Source organism: Sinocyclocheilus grahami, unplaced genomic scaffold, assembly GCF_001515645.1.
Source record: "Sinocyclocheilus grahami isolate Dianchi unplaced genomic scaffold, SAMN03320097.WGS_v1.1 scaffold130.1, whole genome shotgun sequence".
In the NCBI taxonomy this organism is placed as follows: domain Eukaryota; kingdom Metazoa; phylum Chordata; class Actinopteri; order Cypriniformes; family Cyprinidae; genus Sinocyclocheilus; species Sinocyclocheilus grahami.
The window spans coordinates 743,291-755,445 of NW_015505309.1; the positions used below are offsets into that span (position 1 = coordinate 743,291).

Sequence of the window (12,155 nt, forward strand, 5' to 3'; positions counted from 1 at the left end):
TATATATATATATATATATATATATATATATATATATAATATCCAGCCATTTCTGCACAACATTTTCACAAATAAACCTTGTGTCATGTTCTCTTCCTCTTTATTAGCCTATCTTCAGACTGTCCAGGCCACCATGATACTGGCTACTATCTTGTGCTGTGTGGGTTTCTTTGTCTTCATCCTTCAGCTCTTCCGTCTGAAGCAGGGCGAGAGATTTGTCTTCACAGCCATCATCCAGCTCTTGTCTGGTGAGTTCATGCCCACAGCATATATTTCAAATCATTGTTAGCAGTACAATTGCGATTTCTTAGTTACTGTCTATGCACTATGCAAAGGAAATGTACAATCAGCCATTCATTACACAAAATCTCAGGTCAAGAGGGGTCTTGAATCACCTACACAGTATTTGTACTGTCATGTTCATGACATCTTTCTAGTCTGTACATTGTTCCAGCTTTGAAGGACTTCTTTTTTAAGATGGACACAGGAAAACGTTTACCATTTTTATGACAAGTACAAGCTCAGAACCAATTTGGAGAAAGTTAGCATTGCATCACTTGCTCACCAATGGATCATCTGCAGTGAATGAGTGCCGTCAGAATGAGAGTCCAAACAGCTGATAAAAACATCACAATTATCCAACAATAATCCATAAATAATCCACACGACTCCAGTCCATCAATTAATGTCTTGTTAAGTGAATGTTGGGAATGGACTTTTTCACTTGAGGAAGCGTTAAAATGGATTAAGGTTAAATGATTTTGTTTCTCACAAACACGCAGCTTTTCACTTCACATGATGTTAACTGATGCACAGGAGTCATGTGGATTACTTGTGGATTATTGTGATGTTTTTATCCGCTGTTTGGACTCTCATTCTGACGGCACCCATTCACTCCAGAGGATCCATTGGTGAGCAAGCAGTGTTAAAACGGTAAATTTCTCCAAATCTGTTCCAATGAGGAAACAAACTCATCTACATCTTGGATGGCCTCAGATTTGTATTTTTGGGTGAACTATTCCTTTAAAGAATATTTTTTGTATACAAAAAGTTGAATTTTATAAAATGTTTGTATTTATTATATTGCTTGTTGAATGTTTAATTTTTTATGTGTCATGTAATTGCCTGTGAAGAATAAATGCAACCAACCAACCTTAAAATTGCCCCCTTTTTTCTCCCTTCCACAGCTTTCTGTGTGATGACCGGTGCATCCATCTACACAGCAGAGCACTTAAACTTCAAAGACAAGAATTTTACGAATGGAGAGTACGGGTACGCCTTCGTTGTGGCCTGGGTCGCATTCCCCATGACGCTGCTGAGCGGCTTGATGTATCTAGTGCTAAGAAAACGCAAATGAAGCACAACACACCACCTCACTAGCTGCCACCAGCTACAGCCTTAGCCAAGAGACTTTATTTGTAATACTTGTTTTTATATGTAGATTAAATACTTGCCAAAGTTAGAACGAAGTAGATCATCTTATTAATCACTGCATACTGGAAACTTAATTAGATTTTATGCATAGTATGTCACTTTTTTAACCTTGTTGTGCATAACTTAGTTCTACCTGCCCAGTAAAAAAGTGCTGTGATATAGAGAGGTAAAATAGGGCGTGGAAAAAAAGACAGGAGTGGGAGATATAATACGACATATTTATAACATGAACCACTATGGGCTCGACATGTATTCATACACAATGCATGAAGTGAAATTGGCCTTATATGTAACACTTAGTGTGTAGCAAATAACATGCTAGTGTGATGTTTCCTGGTCATTATATGTGCCTGGGGAAGAAGTCATTAAACACAAAATCTGAAAATATTGTGCTGCCAGTTCGCTGAGCACTAAATCATACTTGAAGCTGAACAAATGATCAATATTAGTGGCATGATGTGTTCTCGTGTATAGTTTTTTTTTCCGGTAAAATAGTCTTTTAGTGTTGACTAATTACATTGCATGTTTTTTTTTATTTGTTTGCAGCATTTAATTTGAAATCACTATTAACATAAGTACAGATCTGTAGTTCTTTAGGCATTGTGTTTGATTAGGGCGCTTGGGATTTATTTTATATTCATGCGAATGACTTTAAGATGGTGGTGTTGGTGAAGCACACCAATGGTTTCAGTTTTCATGTCTAATATGTAATCATTTCGTCCTCAAATCTGCTATGGAATAAAAAAAGCAATTAGCTAATATTATTTAGGCGAATGTGAAGTTAAGCTGTATTTATTAAGACTAACTGCATTGTTTCTGTTAATATATGTTGTACTGAAGTATTATATCAACAGGCCTGAACATGTTTGTTTAATGCTTGATTTTCAGAAGGTTTTAATGAATATTAGTGAAGGCTTTTGTAATTGGAATGAAACCATAATGGCTTTGTTTTTAAATGTCTGCTGAGTTGTTCAGGTCAGGTCTGTTTCTGGAGACTGATCCCCACCAAGGGCTCAATATTGTTCTTTTTTTTTTATCAAATAAATGTATTTTACATTAACAAACAGATGGAGACTCTTTCTGTTGCGATGTATACGCTAGGTCTCAAGAAATGGCAGTAAATATGACCCAAGACATTTCAGTCGTGAAAAAAATAAAAAAGCAAAATGCTATAGCCAAACTATTTATTGCATAATATGTACATAACATTTTGTCATAAAAGCAATTGTTTGACTCTTTATTGTTTTTCTTTTATTATATAAAAAATAAACATGCAGAAGTGCCTGAAAAAAAGTCCTTTATCCCCTTAGTTTAATGCAAATGTCACATTCCAAAACCAGTCATTTTCTGAGCTTGGTTTCAATAAAAACTGCTTTTAAACGAAGGAGGAAGTTTTGAGTTTTGAAACTTACAGGATGTTTAGTACTGACCTGTTAAATGTCAAGATTAAAGGAAATTTCACCCCTTTAATGTTAGGTGGGATTATTCACGATTAATTTAAGAAAAAAATGTTGAATTAGTTAATTTTTTAATCGATTGATAGCATTATAATAAATATCATCACCTTTTATGGCTAGGGTGACCAGACCTCCCGTTTTTCCCGGGACAGTCCCATATTTCAGCTCTATTTTTAGTGTTCTGTCACGCGAGAACAAGCTAATCAAGGGTAACTAAGCTTGTTGTAGAACAAAATTACCACTTACTAAGTGAAAAGAAGTGCTCTCTCAGCCGTGCGCCCGCGCGATCCTAGTTCTGCGATCAGTTCTCCTCGCGCCTTCACGTCACATACACACACACACACACACACAGCTGTCAAAATGTCCATCGTGTGGAGAATCTCGTAAATACAGTCGGTTATGGCTCAAGTGAACGTAAAAAGGTGAGTGAAAACCGAATACGTCAGTCATATTACATTCATTCGGTCTTAAAGGGACCGCAGACTAATTAAATATCTGTCTCATTAATGTTAATCAAACAAAATATGTCAAATAAAGTATGTTAAGCATACTATATTAGAAAAACGTGTGGATTTTATTTAATTTGTATCTATTGTATTTGTCTTATGGTTTGTAATTTGCTTCTTATATATGTAATTTAGAATAACATCTCAAATATCGTGCTCATATGTCCCCCGCACCAAACTCCCACCCCCCGTCCCGTATTGAACTTTGAGAAATCTGGTCACTCTATTTATGGCAGAAAATGGAACTAAACAGAATTCATAACTTTAACATTTGTAAATCAGAAGTCAGCATTTTTGAGAACGACTGGTATAGTGTTATATTAATTTCGGCAGCGGCATGAAGTAGGATCCTCAAATGTAGTCATTACAGGAAACAAATGTTGTCTCAGAAATGGTTTCCTGCCACTTACATTAGACGTTAACAATCAGATTTCACTGCCGTCTATTATGGCTAGTGGTTGCTTTGCTGACTCATACCACCGAAAACCTCATATTATGAAGACCAGAGGCAAATGAAATCGGTTTGTAACTTTATAACTAATAAAAACAATACAATACAGCAGCTTCTTTCTTAATACTATTGTGTTAGTGAGATTCATATAAGAAGAATGACTTTCAGGGCTCTCTGATACTTAAAAAAAATAATATTTTCATCAGAGGAGAAAAAAAGAAAAGGAAAAACAGCAGCTTTAACTTTATTTGTACCCAACTCAAAAAATCTTAAATTAAATACTCCAAATTGCAGTATAAAGAGTAACATTCATACCCCTTCAAACCTTATATGAACAAAAGTTTCTACACACTGGAGAAATGTTGCCAGAATCACATTTGTCCTGGTGCAACAGTGCGTATGTCACTGTACGGCCCATAACGGCCAAATATATCCTTCCCCACAACGATAAAGCACAGTCGTTTATCTCCTTTGCAGTCTGACACCTTGCAGGCCATAGGAAGAGGCATGGCTTTGATCTCTCCAAGGCACTTCCATCCTGAAAAAGTGCCGTTTTTTTGTTCATGGGAAACGTAAATGTAGTAGCATTCCATCTCTGCTACATGTGGATCTTTCCGATCAACGGTCCACGCGATGCCTAATTCTTGTGCGCTTCCAATCCGAGCTAGTTTCACCATTGGCTTCTGGGGCAAGTTATAAGAGGCAGCAATAACTGGAAGCTCTTTGGGAAATGGAGTGTCTGGGAATGGATGGAGTTTGGAGTGCCAGTCCTCCTTTGAAGGAAAGGTAGAAACTGAAATGTTATGGATGTTATGATATAAACTTACTGATGTAGTAGCACATAGAAAACATTAGCATACCTCTTCCAACTGTACTGAAGAACTGACACGGTCCTCCTCCATAACACTTTGATTTTCCTCTGTTCATTAAAGAAAATGACAGTAAAACAAGGCTTAAAGAATTGTTTGTCTTGCATTAACCATAATTTTAGAAAAAAAAAGAAACTAACAAAAACAAACATGACAAATTCAATGCCATCATACCTTTAATGGCTATTGGTGGTGTGCTTGAGGGTTTTAATTGTTCTGGTTTCGAAAGTTCCAATTTCTGCAAGGCACAAATATGGAATTCGAACTACTATGAAACAGTCTGAAAATGCACTGCTAGAATGAGAGAAACCCTGAGTGAGAGAATGATGGTGTACCTGACCCGATGGTTGGGTAACCAGGCTCTCTTCATTCAGTCTGGCTGCTGAACCAGAACAAAAACACACCATGCCCACTAAACAGTCAATACAACAGAGCATTATTTATAACATCATTTGATTTTTATTCAAGATCAAATACCTCTGTCTTCTTCTGTAAGGTCAACAACTTGATTCTTAGACTGCTGAAATGAAAAAAGATGAACAATGGTAATCTATAGTCCCCAGCAGTCTAAACATGTCATCATGAATCACATGAGCCACATACAGGTGTATCTCAATAAATTAGAATGTCGTGGAAAAGTTCATTTATTTCCGTAATTCAGCTCAAATTGTGAAACTCGTGTATTAAATAAATTCAATGCACACAGACTGAAGTAGTTTAAGTCTTTGGTTCTTTTAATTGTGATGATTTTGGCTCACATTTAACAAAAACCCACCAGTTCACTCTCTCAACAAATTAGAATATGGTGACATGCCAATCAGCTAATTAACTCAAAACACCTGCAAAGGTTTCCTGAGCCTTCAAAATGGTCTCTCAGTTTGGTTCACTAGGCTACACAATCATGGGGAAGACTGCTGATCTGACAGTTGTCCAGAAGAAAATCATTGACACCCTTCACAAGGAGGGTAAGCCACAAACATTCATTGCCAAAGAAGCTGGCTATTCTCAGAGTGCTGTATCCAAGCATGTTAACAGAAAGTTGAGTGGAAGGAAAAAGTGTGGAAGAAAAAGATGCACAACCAACCGAGAGAACCGCAGCCTTATGAGGATTGTCAAGCAAAATCGATTCAAGAATTTGAGTGAACTTCACAAGGAATGGACTGAGGCTGGGGTCAAGGCATCAAGAGCCACCACACACAGATGTGTCAAGGAATTTGGCTACAGTTGTCGTATTCCTCTTGTTAAGCCACTCCTGAACCACAGACAACGTCAGAGGCGTCTTACCTGGGCTAAGGAGAAGAAGAACTGGACTGTTGCCCAGTGGTCCAAAGTCCTCTTTTCAGATGAGAGCAAGTTTTGTATTTCATTTGGAAACCAAGGTCCTAGAGTCTGGAGGAAGGGTGGAGAAGCTCATAGCCCAAGTTGCTTGAAGTCCAGTGTTAAGTTTCCACAGTCTGTGATGATTTGGGGTGCAATGTCATCTGCTGGTGTTGGTCCATTGTGTTTTTTGAAAACCAACGTCACTGCACCTGTTTACCAAGACATTTTGGAGCACTTCATGCTTCCTTCTGCTGACCAGCTTTTTGAAGATGCTGATTTCATTTTCCAGCAGGATTTGGCACCTGCCCACACTGCCAAAAGCACCAAAGTTGGTTAAATGACCCTGGTGTTGGTGTGCTTGACTGGCCAGCAAACTCACCAGACCTGAACCCCATAGAGAATCTATGGGGTATTGTCAAGAGGAAAATGAGAAACAAGAGACCAAAAAATGCAGATGAGCTGAAGGCCACTGTCAAAGAAACCTGGGCTTCCATACCACCTCAGCAGTGCCACAAACTGATCACCTCCATGCCACGCCGAATTGAGGCAGTAATTAAAGTAAAAGGAGCCCCTACCAAGTATTGAGTACATGTACAGTAAATGAACATACTTTCCAGAAGGCCAACAATTCACAATTTTTTTTTATTGGTCTTATGAAGTATTCTAATTGGTTGAGATAGTGAATTGGTGGGTTTTTGTTAAATGTGAGCCAAAATCATCACAATTAAAAGAACCAAAGACTTAAACTACTTCAGTCTGTGTGCATTTAATTTAATACATGAGTTTCACAATTTGAGTTGAATTACTGAAATAAAAAAAACGTTTCCATGACGTTCTAATTTGAGATGCACCTGTATTACAATTCTATAAAAATACAAATCCTCCAAGAATAAACAAACGCCAAGTAATTATTAATAATAAGACATTGAAAGAAACGGTTACCAAACTCTGCCAGAACCCTTTTTTTGGTCTTCTCAATGTGGTCATCTCACAATCATTGTCTATTAGTGCAAAAACAATCACTTTAAATGTCACAATATAAATGTTTGACATTTTTGAGGTCAGAATAAACAATGATAATAGCAACAAGACCTGCGGAGGATACTGAAACGTTGTTACTGAAACACCCTCCACTGACTGAATTTCTGTAAAAAAAAAAAAAGAAAGAAAAAGTCCTGAAATCAGAATTCTGCACTCCAACAAGACATTTAAATGAAATAATTTTAATAATAATGAAATAATATACATTTCTGGATATTTAATTGTCCATTCACAAATCCCCAATTTTTACAACTTGACTGTCCAATGCTCACTTAAAATTAAAAACACTAATTTAATAGCACCGATAAAAGAATTTACTTTAGCAAATCAAAAAATATTACATCCATTTTTCATACTGTCGATTATAATGTTATGATGCCTAAAGTCACTTGTATAACATTTAAAAACTCATTTTAATTTTAAGTGTTTTTTCCCCATAAAGTTTCAATTTTAATATTGGCTTAATGATAATTTTAAGGGGTCCTATTATGCCCCTTTTTACAAGACGTAATATAAATCTCAGGTGTCCGCAGAATGTCAACTTCACATCAACTGTCAAATGCACTCAAGGTTATGTCAAAAACACACAAAGTTCACATAAACACAGTCGGACGGTTATGTCTGTGAACATAAACAGCGGCATGTGTATCAGTATATTAGATCTGTGATAGTGTCTCTTGGACATGGTGATAACACGCTACTAACGCAATTCAACCAGGCCTCCCTCTTATCGCTCCCTCTTAATCTTTTGGAGTTCAGTGCTTACTGATATCGAGAATTGGTGTGGACTTTGCAGATCTTTTTCATGCACAAACAACATTACACACTAAAGGAAGTTGAAAATGTAAAAAAAACAAAAACATAATAGGACTCCTTTAATATTGCTGCATCTCTAGCAGATCAATCAAACAGAGCAATGTTTGGGCTGATTTTATTATTAAAAACTTTAATATCTCTTTTTTATTATTATTATTATTACTACATTTAAATCACTATAAGGCGATGCTCTTGTATTAAGAATTTTTCACATCTCAGATAAATTTGGGGACAGAAAAGCCAAGCACCTCCAGTTTCTGTCCATCACACTTGAGTTCTTACAGTGAATCGTGATTGTGGTAATTCAACAATTAAACAGATGGCTAGGATAACAAATAGCTGTAATCAGTGGTTTGAATGAGTATGCTTTGTTGGCCTTGGAACACAAATATTAAGCAGCAATGAACGCCTCTCCATGCAAATCACACTAGTTTATAAGACTGCAACAGCCACACATGAAAGTGAAGAAATGCCACTCGGCATACAACACCTCAGGGAAAGAAAAGAACTGGAAAGGTGCCAAGACTGGGACCATTGAGACGATTTCACTTTGATCATTCTATTAGAATATCTTCTGATTAAACAGTAAATGGAATATTTTAGTAATTGTCATTCAAACATCAGGCTAGATGCTTCTGCATCATTTTCAAGTTGAAAGGCATCAGTCTGCAGCATGGTGTACAGATCCACACCAAAATAACACCGAAAGTCCCTTCAAAGGCCATATTTTACGTAATTGGTGCCACTGATATATTATGAATGAAGTTTGTTATACATCTAGAATACCTGGATATATTGTTTATTAGTTCAGCAGGAGAAATGTATCGCTGTGGCTGCACAGGAGGAGGACTTAAAGAAGGAGGAGACTGTTGAAAAAATAAAAAAACACAACAGTGATAAGTTATACATAATTACAATAATAAAAGTCAGCTTCATAAATGTCTTAGTATTATTATTATCAAACCTTGGTTCTACAAATAAATCTCATAATCTAGTTCAGGGCTGCCCAAACTCGGTCCTGGAGGGCTGGTGCCCTGCAGAGTTTAGCTCCAACTTGCCTCAACACACCTGCCTTTAAGTTTCTAGTATGCCTAGTAAGAGCTTGGTTAGCTGGTTCAGGTGTGTTTGATTGGGGTTGGAGCTAAACTCTTCAGGACACCGGCCCTCCAGGACCAAGTTTGGACACCCCTGATCTAGTTCATACCTGAGAAATCCCTAAGGATCTGAACTTTCTGATATATGCAAATATGGCATCTCCCCTTCGTTTTATCTTCCTTACATGAGCCTGCAAACAAACAAACAAAAAAATGGATGTAACATAGAAATTATGTATGGTGGTTATGACATACTGACCCTGCAGGGCGCTCCAGTAATATGGATTAGTATATTAATTAATACACATATATTTCAAAATGAAAATCATGGGAGAGGACTAAAAATACAAATGAACTTGGGAAAGCTGGTCCCTTACTTCCAGTTTCTTGATTCTGGCATTGTATCTGGGTTCACCATTCACCTCACCGATTCTCTCCATCAGATTCTTCATCTTGTAGTCAGACTGCTCGACTGCGGTCACAACCTTATCTGAAATAATCTTTTCAACCTATCAATAAACGGGTTACGAATGGGGTGAGATCATACGCAGTTCTGGAAATAAACACACAAGTGTACAGCTGATTTGTGCACTATTCAATATTGAATTTAAATTCAACACATTGCAGATTAAGAACATGTAAATTTGTTAATCTAATGAAGAACTGATTTGTTAAATCAAATGAAAAATTGTGTGTTTGATTGGTCCAGACACTACAAAAGCATGTCAACATATTCTGTTACACCAAATAACGATCTTTAAAAAAAAGCATCATATGACCCCTTTAATATTTTTGCAAGGTTTGCTTGGCTGCAAGGCGAATCACTTTCTACACTGTAACAGTTCATGGTCCCCAATGACTCCCATTGTATGACCAATGACTTTCATGGTTACTAACATTCTTCAAAATATGATTTTTTTTCTTTTATTTTATGTTACAAAGAAAATCTAAACTCATACAGGTATGGAACAGCTTGTGGGTGAGTAAATGATGACAGCATTTTATTTTTTGTGTCGACTGTCTTACAGAAAGACAGAACAATAATTTCAACTAAAAAAATAAAATACAAATAGTACAATAACGCAATTTCAAAAGTTGCCATGTAATAATTAGGACAGAGTACAGTCAGTAAAAGATCTGACCACTCTTATATCAAACGACATACTGTAAATGAATTAGCTTTAATTATATGGACTATGGTAGAAGAATTTGCACATGACGTGACATTTTCCAGAATGCTTTTTACCCTACATGTCTGTTTATTTTATATTAGCTACCTGAAAAAGGGTGGTGCACATTTTGTGATGTTGTATTGAATTTGAAATATTTTTGGTTGCTGATTGTTTTGACAGAACTTTACTTAAATCAAAAGAATGTCCATTCATTTGAGGAGAAACACTCCGTATTTCAGAGAGTAAATACACATTTACATGAACAGCTCATGAACTGAAAGACAATGAGTTCTGAATTTAGCCAATCCTGGCGTAAAATTAAAAAGACAGTCCTTCCATTTTAAAAACAAGGAGACAAAGACTTATCAAATCCGTTGACATTTAATTAACATTGTTGGAGAAAAACATACAAGGGACGTAAATGACCAACTTGCCTCAGATCGAGGGAGCTTGTTCGCCTTCTGCCCACTGTCTTGAACCAAGTGTAATGTTCCAGAGTCGTCTTCATATCTGGACCTTTTCATACCTGAGCAATAAAGATACAAAGCTCATTTCATTTCGAATGATCAGCAATTACATTCCATGATGAAAAGCAACCAAATCTGCGATGGAATTAAATCATTAGTTCTTTTACCACGCTCAATGTAAACATTTGTACTTCGCTTCAGATTAAACAGAAACCTAGATTCGATCGTAGCCACTGTATTTATTTTTACTAATACAGAAAACTGTCTCAAAGCATGTCATCGAAGACAATCCTGTGCTTTTTATACATAAACACATCTACACTTAATGAATCAAACAACCCGGATGTGACGTGCTTTAACAGTTTACGGCAACAACAAGCTCTCTGGTTACAAGCAATGATACATGGCCTTTCTTCTGAAACGCAAACTACATTCGACGATGATGAACCAGGCGCCACTAACAATTTAAACAATGAAAAGTTTAAGCAAGGTACAATCCATATTGCTTACCAAATCAGTACGTTTTCTATCACCACACAAGCATGCATAACGCGTTTTGATAACCCACTGACTCTGCCGCTTGCCATACAACGCGCGTAACAATTCCAAACGGAGCCCGCGAATTCTAATGTCTGACGCCGTTTGCTTTGCGTCCTCCCAACAAAACGAAAGACATTTTCAAAAACAACCTACCTGCACTGCTTTCCAACTTAAACAGAGTGCCGAACGCGTCCTGACTACTGATCAGCTTAGCGTGTATTGTCCCTACAGGGGATTTCCTGTTTCTTTAAATAATGTAAGTCCCGCCACGAAAGGTAGTGGGTAGCAGTGCCCGCTTTGTGAATGAATGGTTCTTTTGAGTCGAATCTTTTCAGTGAATTAGTTGAACCGGTTCACAAAACTGGTCTAAACGATTCGGTTCTCGAATCATCAGCTCACTGACTCACTGAACTAAGAACCGCCATCCATTCGTAATTAACTGAGATTCGGAGTGAGCAGATAGTGGGGAACATTGATTCGGAGTAATCGAGGATTTCACTGATGGAGCGACAAATGATCGAGCCGAATAATAGAAATGTACCCAAGATGATTGTATGACAGTTTTATTTGTTGTTATTTGTATAAGTTAAATTCAAACGTCTTTGTAAAAAATAGTATTGTACTTTAAATGCAAACAAAAATGTACAGGGCTATCCACCATTTTCTTGTCATAAAAATGGGCGCGGCCATTTGTAAATTCTATGGGTCTGGCTTCCGGTTTCATCTGCGTCCAGTCCGTACAGCTATTTTTAGCTGAACAAAACCGTTCGTTTTGCTGCTTGATATTGACAGTTGGTGTGTCTTATCATATTATTTTAATGTATTATCTTAATTATGAACACACTGGTTTGTAGTGCAAACAGTTTTACCGTTTACTGCACGTTGTTATTCTCCTCGTTATTTACTAATGAACCGGAAGTCTCACCCATAGGCTTACTTCCGCGTTGAAGAAAAAGGTGGATAGTAAATGCCTAGTGGGCAAACTGAC

At 37.0% G+C, this 12,155-nt stretch overlaps 2 protein-coding genes across 9 annotated transcripts in view; one reads left to right on the forward strand and one right to left on the reverse strand.

Moving 5' to 3' along the window:
• The window catches only part of LOC107590579 (epithelial membrane protein 2-like), an 18,162-nt gene extending 15,481 nt beyond the window's left edge, over window positions 1-2,681 (forward strand). For 2 of the 3 annotated variants that reach the window (XM_016279421.1, XM_016279422.1), the window contains exons 4-5: window positions 108-248; window positions 1,188-2,680. In XM_016279421.1, the coding sequence (XP_016134907.1) occupies window positions 108-248; window positions 1,188-1,357 (311 nt within the window). In that variant the 3' untranslated portion in view covers window positions 1,358-2,680. Of the gene's footprint in view, window positions 1-107; window positions 249-1,187 lie in introns of all 3 variants that reach the window. The other variant, XM_016279423.1, reaches the window with a different exon arrangement.
• An 887-nt stretch (window positions 2,682-3,568) lies between these two features.
• On the reverse strand, window positions 3,569-11,549 carry atf7ip2 (activating transcription factor 7 interacting protein 2). Of its 6 annotated transcripts, none has more exons than XM_016279420.1 (12): window positions 11,321-11,549; window positions 10,595-10,686; window positions 9,366-9,497; window positions 9,099-9,179; window positions 8,681-8,760; window positions 7,130-7,182; window positions 6,980-7,038; window positions 5,195-5,234; window positions 5,053-5,096; window positions 4,892-4,955; window positions 4,709-4,767; window positions 3,569-4,621 (listed from the first exon to the last, which is right to left on the reverse strand). In XM_016279420.1, the coding sequence occupies exons 2-12, from the start codon at window positions 10,682-10,684 to the stop codon at window positions 4,220-4,222; spliced, it is 1,104 nt and encodes a 367-aa protein (XP_016134906.1). In that variant the 5' UTR covers window positions 10,685-10,686; window positions 11,321-11,549; the 3' UTR covers window positions 3,569-4,219. The 6 variants fall into 6 exon arrangements, with proteins under 6 accessions (XP_016134906.1, XP_016134905.1, XP_016134904.1 ...); XM_016279419.1 differs by having other exon boundaries at window positions 3,570-4,621; window positions 5,053-5,099; XM_016279418.1 differs by having other exon boundaries at window positions 3,571-4,621; window positions 5,195-5,237.
• Between the last annotated feature and the right edge of the window lie 606 nt (window positions 11,550-12,155).